Here is a 25,227-nt window from a genome sequence, read left to right as displayed (position 1 = left end):
GCCGCCATTCAAGTGAACAACTAACCGCTTGTTATATTATCCTTTCCTTTGGGTCATCCCGAGCAACCTTTATGTTCTAGTGAGTTCGGCTGGCCTTCGTTCATAAAGTACAAGCCTTGAACAGCTGTTTTCTAACTGTCATGTGAAAAAACTCGCGTGTTTTTATGAGCATCAGTTCGGCTGGATTTCACTGAACTTTTCACTTTCAGATTCTGTATTAGAGACTTAAAAACTCCAGGCAAAAGTGTAAATTTTGACCTGCCGAACTGTTTTCTTCCGTTAGAAGGTGTCACAAATGGAATTTTGCCTATTCAGTCGAAAAACCACGTTTTCCATCGGAATCTATGGGTGTGTATTGGACATGTATGGAGGCACGGATGATGTCGCCTTGCGGAATATAGAGTATTCATAGATCAAGTGACTCCTTTCATTGGTCTACTTTAACCGTCCTTAATTCAGTGTTTAAGATAATATATTTACCATTCGATACTTGTGATCCGTCATTTTACAAGGAAAGAAGACATACAATATAACTGAGGTAGTAGGAAATGTCCTTATAAGACTTAAAAATTGTAACCCTATGTAACGCAATACACTTCACACAATGATAGGCCTTTAAGGTCTATTAGCGGCCATTGCCGTTTTCAAACACAAGCAATGATAAATACATAAAGACACGAATTTCGTTGAAGAGCGTTTGAGAGCCTTTGATCAGAGCTGATGAGGTAGGATCAAAATGGCCATCCAAACCTTTGAAAGGCTTCAAACTATGACGTACACCAAATTAGACCTTATTGAAAAACCGGTCTCAAATTTCATACTACCCTGAAAGTTTCTGATAAACTCCCCAATAATTGATGTTTACTTGCTAGAAGAGAGAATGTGACGTATTCCTGATAGTCTAAGATTTCGCCTAAGCGAAAATGAGCGCTATCTTATAATTGGCGTTCCTCATCGGTTCATCTTGATGTTCATGGAAACTATACTGTGATGTAGTTGCATTTTTCTATGCGCAATTTTACGTGGGCAGTGACGATCAGTGTTATCTTGGCCAGTTCTTCTCTTCACGAACCAGAATACTTATTCATCCTTGATTTGGTCAATGTGGAAATGGGATTCTCAAACAGAGGATGCCGCTTAAGACTTCAATGCCCCATTATGGTCACAAATGAAAACTATTTATTAATTTTTACGACGTTGTACAACTCACAAACTTTATTCCGTGCTTTCCGACGGTTACACACACACAGAAAAATGGGATCAATATCAGTATCTGGGCAACTGCCCACCTACCCCTCCCCTAACCCAACATTAACCCTAACTTGTTATCAATAGACTGTTGTTGGGTTAGGGGAGGGGCAGTTGCTTAGATACTGATATTGATCCCGAAAATGTATCAAACTAACACGAAAATTTGAGCGAAAAGCAACCGTTTAAATAACAAAAGAAAAATACTTTTGTTCAATCATTAGCTTAATAAACAATTCCTGTAATTAAGAGTGCAATTAAAAAAACAACCGTCAAATAAATTTGTCATAACAAAACTTATTATTGTTATAAGTTCCCCAAGGACTGATGTTCATTTGCAAGAAGAGCAAAGCAAAAGGAATTGCCGTTTCCTTGGGGCTTAGTCGGGCTTCTCAGCCTTCGCACTGAATTACATAAGTAACAAAAAATTTCTGATCAATAGAGTGGGTTCCTCAATAGTTAATCTTTTACGTTCACTATACTAAGCGTCTTTTCATATTTTGTCATTTATTTTAGCCTCCGAAAAAGAGACAATTGAAACAATTTTCCTTTTTTTAACACTTTACACGAAAATAGATGTTTACTCTCAAAAATTAATTTTAATTTTTATCACCGATAAAAAGTTACTTTGATATGCTTTTCCAAAAAATCATTTGTCTTTTCAACATAAAGTTTTAAAAAAGTTATACAGCTGTTCCTCGCTTCACTGTTCAATAGCTTGTTTTGTATTAACATAGAATGAAAGTTTAACTTCAAATACACAGGGAAAATTGCATATCATAGCGCTGCAAGATTTATCACTCCATCCTTTGCTCCATGAGAATACAATCGCTTACACAGCAAGATCGTCAACATTAACGTAGAGTCGATCGTCGTAATTGTTTAAGTTTATCAACTCCTGCGAAAAAAGGGGTAAAAATCAGAAAATCTTAATCGCTCGCGATAAAGGCCCCATTTAAAATGACTTTTTATCGTTCGTGAAGAGCATGTTGGTGATGATATTATACTTAGAAATAACCGAAATAAAATAGACATGCAACTTTCGAACACTTCATAGTGACGCCATTATTACATACATTTGACAGTGGTACATCAAAAAAAGGAATAGAAAAAGGTAAAGAATATCACAGTGTGCTTGTTTACAGACCCAACTGAACGTTCAAAGGAGCCTATTGGTATTAACTAAATACAACCTAGCATTTTCTTTGGGTTTTCACTGATGGATTCAGAGAATATCTTGAAACACAAAATCACCATCCCCTTTCCGTGTTTTCAGAACAAGCTTTAAAACTTGTACAAGAATACTCGCTGGAATTCTGATCCATTATTTTTACCTCATAATCTAGATAAAGTAGCTTCGAAACTCCAGTAATTTTCGTAATAAATTAAAATACACAAAATCTGCCGACTTTCAACTAACAATATTCCACGATTGTAAGTTTGCCAAAGTCAGATAAAACTTTGAACGATCACAGTTAACTCCACAAACCTACCTTGTGCTGGTTTTCCATTTCTTTGAGTTCGTTTCTCAACTTCTCAAAAGATGGTCTCAAGTGAGGCTCGTCTTTCCAACAGTTTGCCATTATTTTATACCTTAAACACAAAGATGTCAAGGGTATCTCAGTATTTTCTCACTAGCCTCAGTTAGGATATTGTTAGACATAAAATGTTGCATATACGGTGGGACAGTTTGCTTCTTTCTCAATCACCACAAGAGACAAACTCGTGATCATTGACTCATTTCAATATTTTCCTTAAGAAGGCTGGCTCAGAAAAGAAAACGGGTTTAATTTTGGCTGTGCATGCCTCTTTAGCAAAAAGAACATTTAAAATAAATATTACTGCTGTAAGAGAAAAGGCAACGAAAAAAGACAACAACACAATCTTCATACAACTTCTCATCCACATGTTGTGGTTTAGGCATTCTGTATCCCTCCTCTAGCAACTTTGCAATTTTTCTTCCATCCATCCTTGGATAAGGTGAACCACCTAAAATAAAGCAGGTACTCTCAATGCACTCTTTCAAGAAGGGCCCAACACTTGTAAATATATTTTTACAATATAATTCCTACACCATTGTTCCTTTGTCTTTTTCGAATAAGTTCAGCGGCTGAGGCAATCTAAGGTGGCTTGGCAGTTACAAATCACAAAGGCAAAACCGAATTCCTCAGAGAACGGTACACCCTGCTTACTTTATGACCACATGTCGATACATGTGCCACTTTTGTTGACACGTTGACGCTAAAATTAATGGTCTGGTCATTAATCTCACAACTTACCAATCGTGAAAATCTCATAGAGGAGAACTCCGTAGCTCCACCTGTAGAACAAACGAGGAAAGGAAAATAAACCTTCTCTTCCGTACTGTTAAAAAAAAAAGTAAATGAAACTCCTTCGTGGGAAGCTCACTAGACTCGTCACAAGAGCAGAACCTGGGACATTACTCACAAATCTAAGCCAGAACGAGTATTACCACTCCTTCATAATAAGATTCCTCCACATCTCCACATCAATTAAAAAAATGCAATACCTAACATATAGAAGACATCCAATAACTTTTCCCATTTTGCTTATAGACCTTATGAAGTCCTTGTACTCACACATCGCTCTTTGTGGAATATTTTCCGTACAGCAATGCCTCAATGGCAGTCCATTTGACAGGGAGACGCCCCTAAATTAGAAAGATCATGATTAAGGATATTAAAAAGATCATGATTAAGGATATTAAAAAGATCATGATCAAGGATATTAAAAAGATCATGATCAAGGATATTAAAAAGATCATGATCAAGGATATTAAAAAGATCATGATCAAGGATATTAAAAAGATCATGATTAAGGATATTAAAAAGATCATGATCAAGGATATTAAAAAGATCATGATCAAGGATATTAAAAAGATCATGATCAAGGATATTAAAAAGATCATGATCAAGGATATTAAAAAGATCATGATCAAGGATATTAAAAAGATCATGATTAAGGATATTAAAAAGATCATGATCAAGGATATTAAAAAGATCATGATCAAGGATATTAAAAAGATCATGATCAAGGATATTAAAAAGATCATGATCAAGGATATTAAAAAGATCATGATCAAGGATATTAAAAAGATCATGATCAAGGATATTAAAAAGATCATGATCAAGGATATTAAAAAGATCATGATCAAGGATATTAAAAAGATCATGATCAGGGATATTAAAAAGATCATGATCAAGGATATTAAAAAGATCATGATCAAGGATATTAAAAAGATCATGATTAAGGATATTAAAAAGATCATGATCAAGGATATTAAAAAGATCATGATCAAGAATAATGCGACTTAACCAATGCAAGACTGTAGACAGATCTCTAGCTAACTGAAGCAGTCCTAGCAGTGATTTAATGTGTTAGAAAAGAAGCCGAGAGAGCCCATGACCTATGTAAAGTTAAAACCGCAGACACTCATACAAATTTACATTAATTTCAACATAATTATCAGCTTAAAATCGTTTGGTACCTTTGACTTCCGTTGATAAATGTTGTCCTCTTGGACATCTCTGGCCATGCCAAAGTCTGTTACTTTACACATTTCCCCTTCTCCAATCAACACATTACGAGCTGCAAGGTCTCGATGGATAATCTATCGCAAAGTTCAACAAATTATTGATGTTGGAACGACTTGGGAGGATGCGAGAGAATTGAAAAAAAAATTCCCACGAGGGTCCGTTTTAAGTAAGATGGGCAATCTGTAAGTTCTCAAACTAAATGTATGGGGCCGGTTATTTACACGAAGTCTAACCTAAACCGCGGTTTTACGCAGTCACTGGGCTTTCTCCATAAAAGGGTTGATTTTTTTGACAATTATGAATGTTCAGGTAGAATTTTCAGGTTAGATAGTTTTAGAACGTGGTTTTGTGAAAGAACAGCTAAGCTTTGTCAAAATAACCGGCCCATAGAGTGTACTTACTGATATCGATGACAAATACGACATTCCATCGGCAACTTGCCACGCAAATTTCATCAGCTGCTGCGATGTCAGATTTGTTTGTGGCTTGACGTCCGGGTCTTTGTAGTAAGTGTCGTTTAATCCACGGCTCTTTCTCAGGTAACCAAGCAGATCCCCATATGGAACATATTCAATCAATACCATTAATGGCCCTATTGCAAGATAGATGTATTTTCAATTCACTCAGAATATATGGGATATTTCACGATGACAAGAAAGAACGTTTAGTATTAAGGAAACCGACAACCATACCTGGTAATTAGAGGTCGTTGACCGAAGATTACACAAAATAACTAAGAGCCGAATGGAAAAGGAGCATGTGTAAATTTACCCCAAGTTTGTGTTTCCGAAGAAAACGCTCGAGCGGTGAATGACATGTCTCTGAAGAACTAGGTATTTACTCGAAGATAATTGTATGGGCTATTGAAGTATACTTTTCCATATTTACCAGATTTTGTGACACATCCCAGTAGTTTAATGACATGAGGATGAGGCGCCAGTTGCTTCATCAAATCAAGTTCGGACAATAAGTCCTTCCTCTCTAATGCAGAAGCGTCAGCTGCAAGATGATCACCCAAAAGCTGTTACCTTTACAAGCAATCACAGTTACTGAACCAAAATAATTAGTATGTATCCTATCTCATACTGAGCTCTGTGTAGCTTAGAGGTTGAGCATCATCATTAAAGTTATCAGGTCAGAAGTAAATCCTGGTGCAGCCAAAATGTTAAGTTCAGTTACACTCTACCGTTACTAAATAAAACACTGTATTCAGAGTAAAAAAAAGACAATGACAAAATCCTACATTCTACTTCCATCCCAATGACTGCAGTTTAATAAATCTTTAGAGATATTGAACTCAATTTGTTTTTAACAAAAAAAAGTGAGCGGTATATGCTCAGCTAAAACACCTGCAACCTTTTTCAACTGAAAATAAATCACGAACGAAGCGACATCCTTCTTTTTTAAGTCGGAATATCAGTCTTTGAGGTTTGCTACTTTGGAGTGGGTAGAACGGGGGTCTGATCACTAATAACATAAAAAAACTTTTTAGACGAAAGGCTCTTGGTGAAATTAAGGTGGATTTGCGGTTTCATTTGGATTAATAAGCGATACCTTATCGTAAAGTGCCTTGATTATCATGGTCAACCTAATGAAATCACGTTTACTTGAAAACTGATAGAAGAAAAAATATAACACTAAAATGACCTAAGTCTCCACATCAGATGCGGGGAGGTTGAGTTTGATTTGCTTCTTTCAAGGCGCTACCTTTTTTTAGAGGGGGGAGGGTGGGGTTTTTTACCTCTGGAACTTTACAGAAATGTAAGAACTCATTTGAAGTACTTGATACCTTTCAACATCTTGACAGCAACAAGTGTCTTCTTTAGTCTTCCGTGGAGGCCTATGACTGTTGCTTTGGCAACCTGACCAAAAGCACCTTTACCAACGATCTTTTCTATAGTCACGTGCTCTGTAGGAATCTCCCAATAGCGTGTAGATGGATTTAAAGAGGCGTATTCACTGACTGGTTCAGCGCGTCGAGCCCTCTCATCCAATGCCATGTACTGCTGACCTTGAGGCTTTTCACGCTCAGTCTAATCATTTTTTAAGTAAGAAACGTAATCATAAACCACGGCTCTGCTTAAAGGTATTACACATTTTCTAAACAACTGCCTTCTCAATATACTTAATTATACATATAAACTAACTTAAAACTACCACTCTAAACATTCTGTCTTTCATTTGTACAATTACCATGCAAAAGCAACTTCATGGCAACAATTTACTTTCTTTTACTCAAAGTGCAAATGACATTTTGTCTTCGGAAATTTAATGATCATAAATTAAACTTTACTGGGTACAAATATCTTTGGGCATTCATCTCCAAAAAGTGCACTTAATATCACCTAAGTTCGTATCGAACTTTCTATTTGTTCAGCTGGTTAGCGTTTGTCGAAAGACACTAATTGGATTTATTACTGGAGAAGCTTTCGCATAGTAAATGCTCCAATGATATAGCGCATTTCTTAGATTAAGGCCACCACAACTCGAAGGAGAAAAGCACAACATTGAGCTTGATTGAACAGTAGTATCCTACACTGTTTAGCTCGTTAATCCTAAGAGTGACAAGGTTCTAATTTCTCTTTACAATCTATCCCTTGAATCAAATGTTTAATTCACGAGAATAAAGGAAATGATTAACAACTAACGAAGCTCTTGATTGTTTTACAAATTCTTCTTGTTAGAACCTTGGAAATGTATAGAAAACGGTATGGAGAATATGCATAATGATGTTAGGGTGTACAGGGTTAAATAGAGAGACCACTTACATCACAAATTCCCCTTTCTTCCGTTGATTTTCCATATCTCCTAAGATAGTGAAAAATTCACATATATAAAATTGATATCTTTGCCGCAAATCTCAAATGCCAAAGGGATGGAACATCAGGGTAAGCTCTGACGGAAAAGCAATAAAAACTGGATGTTTAAGACATTAGCGACAGCATGCCACATTTTGCTTTGAGCTATTAGCTCAAATAAAAGCAGGTTTCATAAACAGCCAAAGCTTGAAGAGAGAAGCGATTAGTAACGATGATACTTCATTACTTTCCTATAGATGCAGAACATAATATCCGCATAGCAAGTTTGTTCACACCTATAAGGCGTGGTGTGTAGTGTTAAAGGTATTAAGTCAAAGATACTCTAGGTAATTAACGCCTAGATGAAGTACGTAAGCTGAACTTAACTACTGTGATGCATGTGAAAAGCAAAAGGAGAAGTTCACAGTTGCAAACAGTACCCATTGGTAACAAAATCTAAATGTGAATAAACCATGAAAATGGACGATAATTTATCTCACCTCTCTCTTTTTGATGTCCCTAAAACGATGAAAAAAAAAACATCAACAAAGTATGATGAGGAAGCAGAATAGAAAGAAAAATCAGCGCAGAAAGTATGTAAAGAGAAAGGAAGAAATGAATTCGAGGGCAATGCCGAATAATGTCCTCTGAAATTTAATTATACATGGATGATTTTGTTATGGAGGCGTTTTATAGCAAGTCTGAATCGATAATTAGAATCATGAAAAAATAGTGACATTTAAATAAGAGCACGTAATCACTTAGGTACTAAAACATGGAACCACCTAAAACCACCTACAACCACCTACAACCACCTGCAGCCACCTTAAACTACCTACAACCACATCAAAAACATGTACAGCCCCTCGCAAACTATCTAAAACCATCTAAAACAAAGTATAAACGTCTAAAATAAGGCGAGACGACAAGTCACGTACATGAAATACGAGAATCAAATGAAACCTCCACCTACCCCTGAAATCTTACTCTCCCTGGTCCCTTGTACAATCGACCATCTCACGAAATGAAATGCGAGAGCATGCCAATTATATTTTATATTACCACAGTAATCAGCCCGCACAGTAGTAAAAGACTTGGAGAACTTAACTAGCAGACGTTTTGGCTCACATTACATTTGATTACGTAATGGTCCAAGGCAGTGTTTTTCTCCATTTATAGTCTCAGCACTGGAAATGTAATTGGAGCAAAACGTGAGTCACTATTGCGTAAGTGGCACCACTTGTGCAGCTGTATGCTGTATGAATGCCAGCACGATGGCGTTCGTGCCAAAGGAAGATCCCAAAGGTACGCACAGATTCGCTTAAAATATTTTTAATGACCATTCTTACTCATACTTTTTCTAGACGTGAGCCAAAACGTCTGCTGGTACCCAGGGTAGAAAAAGCCAGGTCAAGTCAGTCTTTTGACTACGAGTTTGTCATTTTACTTTATTATTTTTTGCAACTTGATAGTTCATTTTGTAAAGTTCTTTAAGTCTTTTGATACTGAAGGAATATAAAATATAACTAGCATACTCTCGCATTTTATTTCGTGAGATGGTTGATTATACAAGGGGGAGGTGGAAGTTTCGTTCGATTCTCGTATTTCGTGTACGTGACATGTTGCCGTCTCGCCTTATTTTAGACATTCATGCCTTGTTTTAGATGGTTTTAGATAGTTTGCGAGGGGCTGTAGATGTTTTTGAGGTGGTTGTAGGTGGTTGTTGAAATTTTTGAGGTGGTTGTAGGTGGTTTTAGGTCGTTCCATGTTTTAGTACTCACGCATGTAATCACAGTTGTGACTCTTAAGATTCGCAGATATTACATAATCTATGCGCAAAATTGAACTTTTTCCGTGTTTACCTTTCTTGTGTTTAAATGAAGCTATGTAAAAACACAAGCAGCCCTTATAATTAATTGCCAGGTGCTACCATACATCCTAAAATATCCTATACCTATCCTATACGTGGGACCCAATGTTGTCAGAAACACAATTCTTACTATTCGATTTCTTGCAGCGACGCCTTCTTGACTTCCATACGAAAAAAACAAATATTCCAACAGCTACAGCCACTGTGGCAACTGATCCAACCACTGCACCAACAATAATCCCTGTGGCACCTTGAAAATATGCGGAAAAGAACAACACATGATAGATATGTCGCCACAAACTAAATGTCGGTAATCCTCCGCCCTACCGTTTCACGACGCTTTTCCTACTCATACTATGGATACAATATACAACAGGGATATTTCACATGAAGAGCATATCATGGATTCAGATTTCTGTGAAATATGTACCATAAATGAATTGATCCATATCAAAAAGTTTGCACATTTAATAGATAGCAAAAATTAACAAAACTTACTTCCAGGTGATATCACTGTGCCTGCTGCTGCAGTTGTTCCAATTTCGAAATCAACCGAAGATCTTGTCCCGTGTATGGCACTTATATCGAACTGTCCAAGTTTCCCATCTTTGGAAGCATTCCAAAGAAATCTAATAACATCTTGCTCTCTTGTTGTGGAGTTGAATACTAGTGCTAGGTCAACAGTTATACTTCCACACCTTGATACAGACATAAGATGATCAGGATCAATTAAAGTAAATTTAAGTGCGTTAGAAATTTGAAAATTAAAACTTAGAAACTGATGATCCAAGCAGTTTACAAACCTGATTCCACTTTTCAATTCCACACTCCTGTAACCAGGTCTACTAACAAAGACCACTTTCATCTATAAGAACCATATAGGCACCAATAGAACAGTGCAAATGAACATCATATCAAAATAGTTTATCAATTACCTTCAAACACAAACATGAAATCAGATAAACATATGTCTCTTCAATGAAAGGAATAAAATTGTTATGGCATGTATATCAGTGCACTACATGCATAGGCTTTGTTGGAATGTTTGAGTGACACTGAATTAAATGCGAAGCAAATAGCTCATCAACACTTAAGCTCCTTATGTGATTTGCATGTAATATTATACTGCAGCAGCAGAAGAAATAGTACTAAGAGATAAAGCTGAATAAGATAAAATACTGCTCTGTTGACCAATAAAAATGTTTACCAGTTCTTTTAGTTTCATCAGTGATGAGGATTGGTTGTATTTTCCATCAGTACAACTTTCACTGGTGATGACAATGGTTATATTAATCACATTTCCTCCAATGTCTGCAGGTAAATTAGAAGATGCAACACTAATCAAACTCAGATTCTGCCAGAATCAGTGCCACATTAGGAAAAAAGAGCATGTACACCTGTATGAAGTTATGAGTACATGCATTTTTTTATCACAATATTTGGTCCCATTCAGTTTTCGTACAAATTGTAACTATCTCCTTTTAGTAGTCCTTGGGGCAATGAAAGACTTTAGGAATCATTATCTTTTGCCATACAATAAAAATTACTACCAGTACTTTACTAAATGGATTATATGGAGTGCCATTCAATATTTTTATATCTAATATAATAGCTCTCTCAGCTGCAGGCTTTGTAATTGTTTCTAGCTCCCCTTTTCCATTTAGTTGTTGGTAATTGTTAATTCTCCCCTATGGCCGCCACATTTTTCCCTGTAAATAAGTTGCAAGAGTTTGGTGTTCAATCAGGCTGATGACTTCGACCTGAATAACCCTTGCGAACTGAATACCCAGTTTTCTGGGAATTCCTAGGAATTCCTAGGAATTCTCAAAAATTCCTAACTATGCAAATAAGCTCTGATTTGAAAAGCTTGGAATTACTGGGAATTTCTGGGAAAGGAAGACTCCAGTTTTGTGAGGACTTGGAATTCCTAGGAATTCCTAGGAATTCTCAGCTATACAAACTACCTACAATTTAAGAAGGGTGGAATTCTTGGGAATTTCTGGGAATTGAATTTGAGGTAATTTAAATACCCTGAGGTCCACTTAAATTCCAAGAAATTCATAATACCTTGAATGTGAAGGTTTTAAGACCAGGAGTAATTTTAGAGGCTTAAAACTTTAGCTCAATTAAAGGTATGCTATACAAAATTTACCACGAGATAGACATACATGTATATGTTTATAACTGAAAGATCATGAATTTATTATTCAAACTAAGTTTTAGTAAATCTCTATGTTAATATGGATTTTATCATGAAGCAGCAGTCAATTATGTTAAATGCAAATTTTCAATTAATCTAATGTATTCATATCACTGATTTGCTTTCTAACCTCAAAGGACTCTTGGATTCCATGATCATAAAAGTTTTTATTGTGATACAAAATGTCTCATGTTCAAAAATGTGCCAAAATCCTCAAACATTCATTAGCTGTTCCTTGGTACACAACTTCCACATGTGTAACAGTAATTACATTGTTATCTACACTTAAAGAACTTTGTTAATTATGAACATAAGTTACTTCCCTAACCTACATTACTAGCTGACTTTGTTAGAAAACCTTGGAACAGTCAAGCTCAGTTGCCTCAAACAGTGTCAGAGACTTTTTGTTGACATTATTTTTAGTAGAAATTTCATGCCTTGGACAAACAAATTCAACACCTGATTAATCTTTCTTTTTTCATGATTGTTGTTACTGTTCTTTTTTTTTTTATTTATTTAGTTTTTTTCTCTGTTTTTCTGACTGATTGCTGTAATTTGCTTTGCATGATTTTATTCTTACAAAACATTTTTATAAGAGCTCGAATACTTGTGGATCATCCACACACTTCACAAACATTTGGCATGCAGACAAGACAGAGGTAGTCACTGTTCCCTTTGAGAAAAAACACCTTTTGAAACTCTGATCTGAAAATATTTTTAATTCAAGACTTTTTAGACTAGTGAGAAGTACAAACCGAGTTTCCTGTCGTAACTTAATTTCTTAAATGTCCCAATCACTGGATCTCCCAAAAAATATTACTTCTCTTTATTTCTAGTGCAAAATACAAGTCCTTCTTTATATACAAATAAAAAGTGCAAGTGACACTTGAATAATAACAGCTCTCAAGTTTACTTGTTGTTCTTCTCTGTCTGTCAGCTATCAACAAATTATTGTTTTATACATCGGACATTGCATAACCATTTGTGGACCAGAGTTCCAACGCACCTCTGTAATCGCATATAGTTGCTTCTGTCTCTTGTACAAATGTTTCTCCTTTATGAGACGCACTCTATTCTGTTGGCACCACTGCTTTAAGTTCAATGGAAACGACTGACTGAGGAAACGAGATGGCGGTGTTAGAACGTGTTCCTGAACGCTTGATACGGTCAAGCTTTGTTGATTTAGGTACTGGTACACTGGGATCATCCATGTATCTCTTAGACTTCCTAATTTGGTATCCTTCTTTTGTAAAAATGAGGGTAAAAGACGATCTGTGATCGCTTTCAAAATTGTGATTGGCTTGTGTTATTTCTCACCTTTGCCATGAACACAACTCAAGTGGGTTTTGAGTCTTAGTTTCCTCGAAAACTTTCGGCCACAAATCGTGCATTTGTAGTACGATCGATTCTTGTCGATTATTTAACAAATAGAGAAGCCTTGACTGTGGTAGCCTTGACGTAGTCGAGTGTTTCGCCCCATTTCTTGAGTGCTCTAGCCGCTTCCTAAGTGCTTTATAACAGAACAGAGCACAGTCAAGGCTTCTCTATTTGTTTTATAATAGAGAATTCATTAAATTCCCCGAGCATTACTTTCAATTTTCAAAACAAACTTTATTTCCAAAGCGAACAACAGTATCGTCAGCATGCTCTATACTCTCATAAAGCACGCTACAATAAGCCAATCAGAATCCCTGTTAGAATGGTTCAAATAATCTGATTGGCTGTACAAGACAAAAGCTGTCAAAAGTGTCAAACCATCAAAGTTCACATTCTGCGATAGTTTACAAACTAAAATGGTTCGGCAGGTCGAATTTAACACTTTTGCCTGAAGTTTTTAAGTCTCTAATACAGAATCTTGAAGTGAAATGTTCAGTGAACTTCAGCCGAATTATGGCTCATAAAAACACGCGAGTGTTTTTTGAATGAACGACAGCCGAATTCACCGGAACATGAAGATCGCTAGGGATGACAGCACGGCAAAACTCGGCTGCAGTGACAGATGTGACTTTCCACTCAACACATCGCAAAGGATATCAGAGCAAGCTCTTATTTTTTCACTTGAAGGGTGGCCGATGTAGTTTCTGAGGCTTGCTTTACTGTGATGACCGGAGATCGCCATGATGAGCGAGCCACGATGGACTTCAGCATGATCATATTCGCTCAGACACCGTCATGATTAGAATGAATTTTAACAGTTATGCCAGTTTGGTTATATTTTTCATCATTTCTGTTTTGTTTTTGAACACTGAATTTTATATACTGTATGAGTGTTAGCTGTGTTTGATTTTTATTTCCGTACGTAAGCTTGCAATCTAACTGAGCGTGAATTAATCTTTAAAACTCGGAATGTCTATTTTGTTTTTCCTTTGAGGATTTTCGTATCTGCTCACGTTTTAATAACGTAAATTACGGCGCCTGGTATGTTTACAAATCTTTGTTTGTTTCTTCTGTTGCTACTTTCCGGCTCGCATGTTCCGAAATTTCACTTTCAATTACCGGAATAGGTCGAACATAGTACAAATGCTGGTTTTCACGTGACGTCACTAAATTTCAGACTTCAGAACTATTGATCCTCCTGAGATTTTACTTTCATGATGTATTAGAGCAGCTAAAAACTAATATTCAGACAAATTTTCACTCCAAATGGGTTCTTGTCTCTTCAGACAAATTTTCACTCCAAATGGGTTCTTGGTTTAGTGATAGACTACTCTTGAATTTCTAAGCTTTTGCGTGACGTGGCCTTTTACATGACGAGCGAAAGAGCTGTTATGTTGGTTTAAAAGGTGACTTATTTAGGGAAATTCAGCTATCTGAACAGTTCTTGTATTAGAATAAAGTATTATTGTTACGTTTATGAGTTCTTAGAGAGATAAATTCACGCTTTTGTAGCAAAACTCAGTGACAGATGTTTCTGCTGGTTTCCGGCCGCCATGTTGGTGCCCATCTAGGTGGGCACCAGCATGGCGGCTCCATACAAATCTCTATAAATTTGGGAAAAACGTTTCTCCTCATATCTTCCGTAAGAAAAATTGCTGTGACCTGAATCTTGGCGAGAGTCTTTACATATCTAGCTTCTTTCTATTTCCAGATTCTAGACTAAATCGATTGAACGGTTTTTATTTTTTATTTTGATCTATTTTGAATGGCGTGACACTGAAAACCAGCAATTTGGCAGATGGCGTGACAGCTTTAGCTCAGTTCTATGCTCTATACTCTCATAGAGCACACTCTTTCGACAAATGACAGCGCGCGTTATATCCGAACTTTATTATAATTCTACATAGAGTGAGCTCACATCATTATTTACATCACCGTCAGAACATGGATCCAAGGTATCCAACGTCCAGAAGCAGAGAGCCGTTCGGAGAAGTCAGAGTAAAGTTGTGCGCTTCTCTTCACACTGCAATCGGCAAGCCAGCGGATTCACTTTGCAAGCCAATGACAAGTCCTAAAAGATCCACGTGATCATGCCCGTGATCGGAAACAAAGAAGACTCCATTTGGCGCTCATCTTTGAATGTACTTTTCATCGGCTGATCGCTCGAGTGTTTAGTTATTTCTTTTCTCAACTGTTTGCTTAATATAACATTTCTGAATATAGTTTTATTGTGGTTCGATGGGAAAACGAGAACAGCGTGAGTGTTGTAAAAGAAAGGGAAGTCGTTGGCGCCGTGGAGCTAAAAGAAGGGATAACAGTTGAGATACTGACTGGTACAAACAAGAGTCGAGTGTTCATTTATAAAGCCACGATTTTGAAAGTTTGTGGTAAGTAAAAATTGCGATATTCGCTACGCGATCAAAATCTTATCAAAGAATAGATATAACGGCTTGAATTAAGCTTACATAACGCTCAGCTCAACTGAAACTAGAATAATTCTGAGAATCGAATCGGTCACTTGCATGCCGCAGTTTCTTAAGCTTATACTTTACAGTGAAATAAATCTATCAATAAGATTTCAAGATTACTTTAGTCACGTTTGGGAACATTCAAGATTCATAATACAAACTGTGATTAAACAAACCTTATTACGTAAAGAGGCCCTCCTTGGTAAAAACAAAATAATGTATTCAGCTCTTTTTTAGTAAAATCTATGGGAGAGATGCACTAACTGCAATATAAAAGTCATTCAATATAACAGAGATTTCCCAATCCCAGTGTACTTTGTTAAGTTGAGATTCCAATGAATGCCCTTTTCCTTATAAATATCTAAGGCCTTGTCTGAACTTTAAATATATATTTATATATATATATATATTTTTTTTTTCAAATTCAGATGTCATGGAATCCAGATACAAAATGGTCAAGCTTCTTGTAGACAACCTCATTAAAGGCCAACTCATTGTGAGCCCAGGGAAAAAAGATAAACAGCAGCTAAGTCTGCAGTTTAGAATAACTTCATTCTAATTTATTGTTACAGTTACAACAAGATTTTAATCAAAAAATCAATTATTTAATTGTAATTAACCCCTTCACTCCCAAGAGTGCTAGATCAAAATTTGAGAAGAAATCTTCAAATTTCAATATGCAGAATCAACGAAAACAAAGAGTAAAACATGAAAGTGGTGCTTGACAGCTTACATTTGAGTGTTCACATGTAAGAGTTTTATTCAAATAAGTTACAACCACATAAAATCAAGTCAAAGCCTGTCTCTGGGAGCAAAAGGGTTAATACCATTTGTATCATCATCCAAAATTAATTAACTCATTTTAAGACTATTTTTAGACAGATAGTATTTATCACAACAAATATAATTTAAGATATTACATTTTATGGAAAAGAATCAACAGATTTTATTCACAATTTGTGTCAAACCAAATTTAATGATTGATTAGGACTATTTTATATGAATAGCTGTAATTGAGGATTAAACCGTATGAAGTTTTCAAGAAAAGAAAAATAAATCAAATTCCATCCTAATATTACTACATGTTGATGTTGATATTTTACACATAAACTTTAATTAAGCTTGTAAATAAATTTCATTGCATACTTGAATTTTAGCTGGGATTTTTTAAGTTTTAGTATTTATTTCATATAAGTAGCCTCAGATTTTTGCTTAAAATTCCCAGGAATTCTTAAACATTCCTAGAAATTCCTAGGAATTTTTTAGATTTACAGCTTTTCAAGGAAAGTTGTTGGTGCTCTGAGTTGGAATTCCCAGGATTCCAAGTCCTGTTGGCTATAAACTTGGAATTTCTGGGAGTTTCTAGGAATTTCTAGGTTTTTAGAACCAGAGTTGTTATGGTTGGAAATTCCTAGGAATTCTCAGTCCAAAGTTACCATAAAAATTCACACATAATTAAAAAATTTCCAAAAAAAATTGTTTGAATGGCAAGTTTTCATGTGGTGAATTAGGAATGATTATAACAACTTACAGACACTGGCATCTTTTACATCACTACTAAATTCATTGGCCACTCTGCAGGTATAGTTGGCATCATTAAGGACTTGTGTAATATGAAGAGTATTCTTGTTGCAAACTTGTTCTGGGTCACATGGAGTCCAAGTGTAAGTAGGAGGAGGGTTTCCTTCTGCTTCACAGGTAAGAGTTACACTTTGTTGTACAACAACAATATACTCTGGTTGAAATTTAACAATCTTAACTGCATCTGTAAATTGAATGGAAATACCCAAAATTTTATTTTGAAAAAATGGCACCACTGACAATTACATAATATTGAAGATGCTTACACAAAGTATATGATCGACACATTTACAGCTTCTTTGCACAAATAATGCAAACCACACTCACTGATACAAGTGAAACATATTTCACAGCAATAACTTACTGTCTAAATTCAAAAATTTGTTTGTGAAACAGAAAAGCTGGTATTTGTTTGTACATTTTTTTCTTTCTCATAAACACCCAGAGAATTAAGAAATTAATATAATTAACCTTAATGTTTTGGCTTCTTTAATAACTTAGCACATTAATTGTAAAAGTTTTAGCACAGCTAGGGACACTAGTAATAAGCTTTTATAAGTATTTTTTACTACAAAGAAGAAGTGACAAAAACAGAAATACCCTATTAAAACATACACAAGGGCACACACTCATGAAAACATCTGCATGTAGATAAATCAATGATGTATAACATAATAATAAGGACATAATACACAGTAAATAGACAAGCAATATTTAGCTTACAAGTGACATCCACATCAACTGCCTGACTGTCTGGGTTTCCAAAGCCATTATATGCTTTACAGTAGAATGTTCCTGACTCATTCCTGCCAATGTTTCTTATATTCAGCCTAGCTCCCTGATGTAGTGATTCAGTATTTCCTTGCAAGACTAGCTTTTCTTTGGTCCAAGTAATGTTTGGTGCTGGTTTCCCAGATGTTTTACAGGTTAACAGTAGGTTACTGCCTTCTTGTACAGTTTTGAGGCCGGTGATATTAGTTGCCTTAGCTGGCACTGAAAAAATCAAACAGCTGCAATTACTGTAATCCTCAAAGTGCTGCAACATGTTTCTTACAGCATGTTCCACAACTGCATGGTGATCATGTTCAGTATGAGTGACCATGTGTTATTGACAAAATCTTTTGATTTTGCAAGTTATCAACTATTTAAGACCATAACCTGTGGAGATTTTTGGCATATGTTAACCTCACAGAGCCTGCACACATATAACATATTCTGACAGAATGGTACATTGCTTAGCTAGCTTAAAAATATTTTAAAAAGCTGTTTTTACCATCAAGACTTCAGATATAATTTAACTCAGCTCATTTTACAACATATGCAAACTATACAAAATGATGCCCAGATTTGAAGAATTAATCGAAAGTAAGTAAGGAATAAAATAGAATGAGTATAAAGCCTAGGTGGTGAGTGAGTTGGCCAGGTCATCCAAATTAATGATAATAATAATAATAAATAAATGAAGTAAAAATAAATATAATAAGACAACATGCTAAGCATTTATAAGGTAAAAAGTCTTTCTTCATATTCAAACTTTTATGTAATTAATAAGTATAACAATTTAGCATAAAAGTCTTAAGGGCATAGCAAAGTAGTATGCCTCTCTAGGAATTTAGATTTCTTGATATCTTGTAAACTCATGTGCACTACATTACAATGCTCATAGCCTACTCAGTGAATGTTAGTGGTCCACAGAGTCACCCTGATCAAGACACATCATGAGAAAATAGACAATCAAGAATGCACATTCCATATCCTGTTAGGTGACACATAACCATTCAAAGAAATGCCAGTCTGGCCCCCTAAGGTATTTCCTTTCTTGTCGGAAGCACTTTCAAGCTCACCTATGACTTCCACTTGAATTGCTCGTTTCCAGATATCAGTATTGGAATCAAGTAACTCACAGCTAAATTCTCCATTAGTCTTATCGTCTGCAACCGTTACGTTATAGATAAACAAAGACGCTCTTCCAAGAGTCGAGCTAACGTTGAACCGTTCCTGAAAATGTGCATTAAGAGCACCAGCTAGTCCACCGGCGTTAATCATGGCTATACCATCACCATTAAATTTTATCATAGCTATTAAGAAACCTAACGACAGACTGTAGTTCCAGTTCAGTGCGACAGAAGATCCTTCTAAAACCTGTACGATGCCAGGGGAAAGCACTTCATATGGACGCGTTGTTGTCTTCACAGGAGTAGGTTCGTACCATGTGACACTTCCGCCATCTGCTGAACGGTGAAGATTTTAAACCGCCGTTAAAACAAACCAATGTTCATATATTAAGTTATCTGACCAACAGACGCAAATTTTCTCAAATTATCCTAAGATTTAAACAGTGCCAGGCATGACAACCTGCTTGATGTTCACGTTCAGGGGGTGCTGTTAACTGCGAGCTATAGCGCCTAATCGAGTTCATGATTAAATTACGCTGTAAAAACGAGAGAAACTTCAGAATAACACGTCACCTGTGAGTTGAGGCATCACTAAAATCCATACAAAGATAAATTTCAAATGAAGAACTATGTTAGAATCGAGTTCGATGGCCATATATGAGAGCATAGGAATTTCACTCTCTAGATGTACGCTAGCACGGAAGTAATTTTTGCCACTAGGAAACTGAATTTAAACTCGAAACCTGATAGGTTGATGACTAAAAACACCAATTTAGACAGTAGTAATGATTGGTGGAACTTTTTTTTAACACAGACACACACACTCACCCAAAAATATCAGGAATGGAAAGGATTACCGCCATTAGCTCAGGCTAGTGTTCAACATGGATTTTGAATTTGGATTTTTTGAAAACCGTCGAGAAAATAATGAAACCAGGAAGATTCGCTTAGGTCGAACCAGTTGTTTGAACTTAAAGGCATTAAGAATATAACGCAAAGAAGTGTACGTTCTAGAATAAACCTTTCAGCAAAGATTTTCAATTCAAATTATTCACCTTGTATGCTTGGGAGTCATTCTGAGGGTGAGTGGTAAAGGGTAGGGAGTTGTGAGTAGGGGAAGGTAAGGATGTAAAGATAATTTGGTATTGTGGTACAAAATGCCGACTGCAGATCGGGTACAAAATGTAAACTGCAGACTGGGTACAAAATGCAGACTGAAAATTAATACTGTTTTTTCGTCTTACAAGTGATAACGTGTCATCCTACAACTTACCGAGTGTCACGCAATCGCTTTTCCGCGATCATCTTTGACGAATATTTGTACTATTGTGCAATGTTCCCTGCCCAGTTCTTGACATATTTTGTATTTAACAAAGCGGCCACAATCGTTCTTAATAGAATTTCAAGCCTTCATATGGTGTTCTCACTTCACGAAAGATGTCAGTATTGAATAATTAACACGTGCTCTATTTTAGAGGCAACTGACAGCTTTGCACGTGCTCCGTCCTCTTCAATCTTTTAACCGATACGTTTTCATTTTGTTGACAAAAATGCAGACCGAGGCCAAAACTATTCCTTCTACTTGATATATTTTCAACGTTAAGGGATGTACACACACTGATTCTCACACATGTGCCCTGTATTGTTATAAGTTTACATGAGGAACCGGCGAAATTTTATAGAGAAAAGCGAAGCACTGTTTTCGTAACTGGCCATTTGTTTACTTTACTAATGGTTTTATCTCTCATCTGTTTGGTGACTACGCGAATATTAATGTGTGAAAATCGTTGTGACACTCGGTAAGCTGTGAGATGACACTTTACCACATATCAGACGAAAAAACATTTGAAATTTTCATTCTGAATTTAGTACCCAGTCTGCAGTCTGCATTTTGTACCCGGTCTGCAACCTGCATTCTCCATTTTGTGGTGACCGACTATGTATTAGTCAGTGGCGGATCCAGACCTTGAGCTAAGGGCCCAGTTTTTTGTCGCTTGCCCTGACGGTTTTTCTTCCTTCTGCGAGTCGTTTGTTCTACTTAAATTTAGGGGGGCCCGGGCCCCCAGGCCCCTCCCTTAAATTCGCCACTGTTAGTCAAAATCTTGTTGTATTCACCAATCGAAAACTAGGTATAATTGATAATCAGTGCCCTCTTTGAACACAATTTTATGGACATGACATGTATGACAACCAGCTGTCCTCCGAGTGTTTAGATGAGGCTAACGAGTCGATAAATTTGAAGCTTCAACATCCCCCTCGCGGGCATTTGAACATCTGAAGATTGTTCCAATCCCCCTTCCTTAGCCCGAAATTCCTTTCAAATGTCACACCCAATATTGAACGATTCTTTGTTGTAGAATTTAGTATTAGTTTTTAGTTCCACTGTTTAGTGTTACGCTTGTAAGCATCATTCTGAGATGTGAAATTTGTCTGTCTTAGCCATTCACTAACGAAAGCAGACTCTTCAGACTTGAACTCCTTCATTAAAGCACGTTTATTGCACTGAAAAGACTTGACACCTCTGATTCAAATACCCCGCCCTACCCGGTCAAGGATCAAATTCCCCATACCACCCCCGGGCGCTGGCGACGGTCAAAGTGCCGAAAAGCTTGCCCGATTTTGCGGCCCGAGAACATAGAATGTAACTAAAAGGGGGATTGGGGAATTAGGGAATGCAAAAATGAAATGGGAAATAACTTTTCTTTTTTCAGTTTGTATTGTTTATAATGCGGAAAAATATTTTTCAGCGGTGATTATCGATATCCACGCTTTTTCAAAACGTGTTCAGAGGCAAAATGTAAAAAACGGGAAAAATTTATGATGGCGAAAGAAGTTACCTTGACTTGTTTCGTTTTTTTTTTTCAATATCTAGACGAGTAACGAAAGGAATTTTTTCGATGTCTCCTTTTCCAAAAAGGTGTTTTTAAGAATTTTAATCCTTTAGTGTAAATGAGACAGAAATATCACTAATCAATCCTTGTTTTGATACATGACACCTAAAGAGTGTTGTAGAACCAAATTGTACGTGTTTCATTAACAAGTGATAGGTCAAATTTAATTTGTTGAGATGAAAGAATTATAATTTTGATGTTTATTTGTAAATTAATAGATTGAAAGTTTTAAAGAAGTTTGAGTCCAGGTCAGTACTCAACTACAAAGAACCCACAGTTAGATGCCCATTAACAAAAGAAAAAAAATATTGTTTTCCCAAACTAATAGAAGTTTGTTTAGTAGGGGAATTTCGGTCAGACACAGTTTGATGGTAAAGAGTGAGACATTGTAGGCATGGGCATCACTTACCCGAGGGGGGGGGGTATGGGAGCATAGTCCCCTAATAATTTATATCAAGAGGGAAGAGGCTACTAAAGACGTGCATTCCTTTATTCTGTGCGAGAATTTCCTTTGTTGGGAAGTTTTTAGTTTTTTTGACTAACAATATCAAAGATATTCTTTTCGTTACATGCTTAGCTTCAGACATGACGATTCGGGGTAACACCTTTCGTAATCGTGAATTTATTGTGTTCATTTAATTTTTGCTCCAAAACATTTTTAGAAAAAGCGTTGATAACGATAATTAACGCTAAATAAATATATCCCCCGTCATGAAAAATAAATCTAAAAAAAACGAGAAACATTTCCCATTTTCAATTCCTCAGTACAAAACATTAAAAATAAAAATATGATGCTGATAAAAAAAAATAATAAAATGATACTTTAACATTCTTGTAAACAAAATCGTTTTCTTTTCAAGACTAAAATTTCAAAAAATACACATAAAATATATTTTCTGCCTGCTGTTGACCACTTCTGAGTACATTTATTTTGTTGCCTCAATTTAATTTTAGTAGCTTTGAAACGTTCCAATCATACTCGGATAATTTTCCAAACAACACATAATAGTAATACTCAAAATATGCGAACTTAAAGTTTACCATATTTCACAGAATGTTTGCATGTGCCAGATAAAACCGATAAGGTAAAAGATGTCATGATGACATATTCTCTTCGTAAGCTCCACAAACCTACCTTGTGTTGGTCTTCCATTTCTTTGAGTTCTTTCCTCAAATTCTCAAAAGATGGTCCTATGCTAGGGTCGTCTTTCCAACAGTTTGTTATTATGTCATACCTAAAACACAAAGACATTAAGAGGATCTCAGTATGTTATTAATGGCCTCACTTAGGGCGTCATTAGGCTTAAAATGTTGGTCACAACTCGAGTTTATTGACTTATTCCAACATTTCCAACAGGTAGACTTGCCCATCAAGGAAAAGGGGGTTAATTTTTAGCCGCGTATGCGATTCGAACAAAAAGAACTTAATTGCAACTCTATTTTAAGAGAAAAGGCATCGCAAAATAAACAACAAAAACAGCAAAGAAAACATGATATATTCATACAACTTGTCACCCACATGTTGTGGTTTAGGCATTCTGTATCCCGCTTCTAGCAACGTTAAAACTTGTCATCTATCCATCCTTGGATACGGTGAACCACCTGAAATAGAGCAGCTACTCTCAACACACTCTAACAACAACAAATGTTAAGTCCAGTGACTGTGGTAATCCGAACTAGCTTGTCGCAGTTATGATTCACAAGAGCAAAAGTGAATTCTCCAGAGACTGGTACACCCTGCTTACTTCATGACTACCTGTCAACATGGATGCCGAGGCTAAAATAAATGGCCAGTCCATCAGCCTTGTAACTTACCAATCGTGAAAATCTCATAGAGAAGAACTGCATAGCTCAACCTATAAGACAAAAGGGATGAATTTAGGGAAATCGGCGCTCTTGTCTGTAAAAAAAAGAATTTTAATACCTTCGGCAGAACGTATTGGAAAGCATACCAATATTCGTCCTCTTAGCTGATCCTAGACGGTACTTATAACTCAAAACCGGAGCATGTACTGTCACTTCTTCCTAATGAGATGATCCCACATCAACATAATGTAATGACCAAAAATCGTAAGAAGTCCAATAACTTTTCCCAGAGCTGAAAGGGTCATCCTGAGCTATTTGCATTAAGCTGGTAAAATTTTGTTTATGTGGTCCATGTACTCACGCGTCACTTTTTGTAGAATATTTTCCGTGCAGCAACGCCTCAAAAACTGTCCATTTCACAGGGAGGTAATTTAGTGTTAACAACTGGGTTGAAAACGTAAATTAACCACCGTAAAGGGTAAAAAAGCTGACGTTTCGAGCGTTAGCCCTTCGTCAGAGCGATATATCTGTATATCTATCGCTCTGACGAAGGGCTAACGCTCGAAACGTCAGCTTTTTTATCCTTTACGGTGGTTAATTTACGTTTTCAACCCAGTTGTTAACACTAAATTACCTGCTATACTCTCACACCGAAGCAGCACCACAGTTTCTATAGAAACTTACCCCTTTATTCATTTTACGGGGATACGTCCCTAAATCAAATATACGTAAAGAGTTGGTTGACGAGACTGAAGGAAAGGTCAAAAATGAAATTCATAACATATAACAGCCTGATCACGAACCTCAAGGCATGTTGAATAATTTTAGCAGTGATTTGATGATATGTTGTAGAGCCAACAGAGCCACTGGTGTACGGTAAATCTTAGACTACAGACCATTGTAAAACCTCGCTAATTTCGTTACCAACTTTTGGTCAAAAATATCTTGGTACCTTAGACTTTCGTTGACAAATGTTGTTCTCTTGGACATCTCTGGCCATACCAAAGTCTGTTACTTTGCACTTTTCCCCTTCTCCAACCAACACGTTACGAGCTGCGAGGTCTCAATGGATAATCTACGACAAAACAAAGCAAATCATTGGTATTGTAATGAGTTTAGAAAGTCCAGGAGAGTTAACTAAATGAAACTAGGAGTGAAAATTCATGACCCATTTCAGAAACATGTACAAAAGTGAAAATTCGCCAACTAAATATAGCTTACTGGTATCGATGACAAATACGTCATTCCATCGGCGACTTGCCATGCAAACCTCATCAGCTGCTCTGACGTCAGACTTGTATGTGGTTCGATATCCGGGTCTTTGAAGTAATTGTCATTTAATCCACTGCTCTTTCTTAGGTATCCCAGCAGATCTCCATGTGGAACATATTCAATCAACACCATCAGTGGGTCTATTGCAAGATAGATAGATCTTCAACTCATTCAGGATAAACGAGGCATTTTATGATGACATGAAATAAACTTTAAGTTTACGTAAACCAAGTAATGTAACTTGTAATTGGAGGTCAGTAATTG

At 36.3% G+C, this 25,227-nt stretch overlaps 1 protein-coding gene and 2 pseudogenes across 4 annotated transcripts; 1 reads left to right on the top strand and 2 right to left on the bottom strand.

Annotated features, from left to right (window-relative positions):
* LOC136281855 (uncharacterized) overlaps positions 1-25,227 on the top strand; it is a 418,311-nt pseudogene that overhangs the window by 256,476 nt on the left and 136,608 nt on the right.
* LOC136281654 (fibroblast growth factor receptor 3-like) lies at positions 1,168-20,283 on the bottom strand. 4 transcript variants are annotated; one of them, XM_066168348.1, is made up of 19 exons: positions 20,268-20,283; positions 18,944-19,330; positions 17,823-18,092; positions 17,050-17,283; positions 10,681-10,784; positions 10,277-10,338; positions 9,972-10,171; positions 9,604-9,723; positions 8,104-8,122; positions 7,574-7,613; positions 6,595-6,838; positions 5,694-5,804; positions 5,207-5,397; positions 4,757-4,879; positions 3,849-3,919; positions 3,528-3,568; positions 3,141-3,237; positions 2,742-2,841; positions 1,168-2,146 (listed from the first exon to the last, which is right to left on the bottom strand). In XM_066168348.1, exons 2-19 carry the CDS (start codon positions 19,173-19,175, stop codon positions 2,081-2,083), a joined length of 2,325 nt encoding a protein of 774 aa, XP_066024445.1. In that variant the 5' UTR covers positions 19,176-19,330; positions 20,268-20,283; the 3' UTR covers positions 1,168-2,080. The 4 variants fall into 4 exon arrangements, with proteins under 4 accessions (XP_066024445.1, XP_066024444.1, XP_066024443.1 ...); XM_066168347.1 differs by lacking the exon at positions 20,268-20,283 and adding an exon at positions 19,823-19,867; XM_066168346.1 differs by lacking the exon at positions 20,268-20,283 and adding an exon at positions 19,568-19,701 and having other exon boundaries at positions 18,944-19,327.
* Positions 22,916-25,227, bottom strand: part of LOC136281587 (tyrosine kinase receptor Cad96Ca-like) — a 3,770-nt pseudogene continuing 1,458 nt past the window's right edge.

Source organism: Pocillopora verrucosa, chromosome 6 (assembly GCF_036669915.1).
Source record: "Pocillopora verrucosa isolate sample1 chromosome 6, ASM3666991v2, whole genome shotgun sequence".
Lineage (NCBI taxonomy): Eukaryota > Metazoa > Cnidaria > Anthozoa > Scleractinia > Pocilloporidae > Pocillopora > Pocillopora verrucosa.
This window is presented reverse-complemented; position numbering and strand designations above follow the sequence as displayed.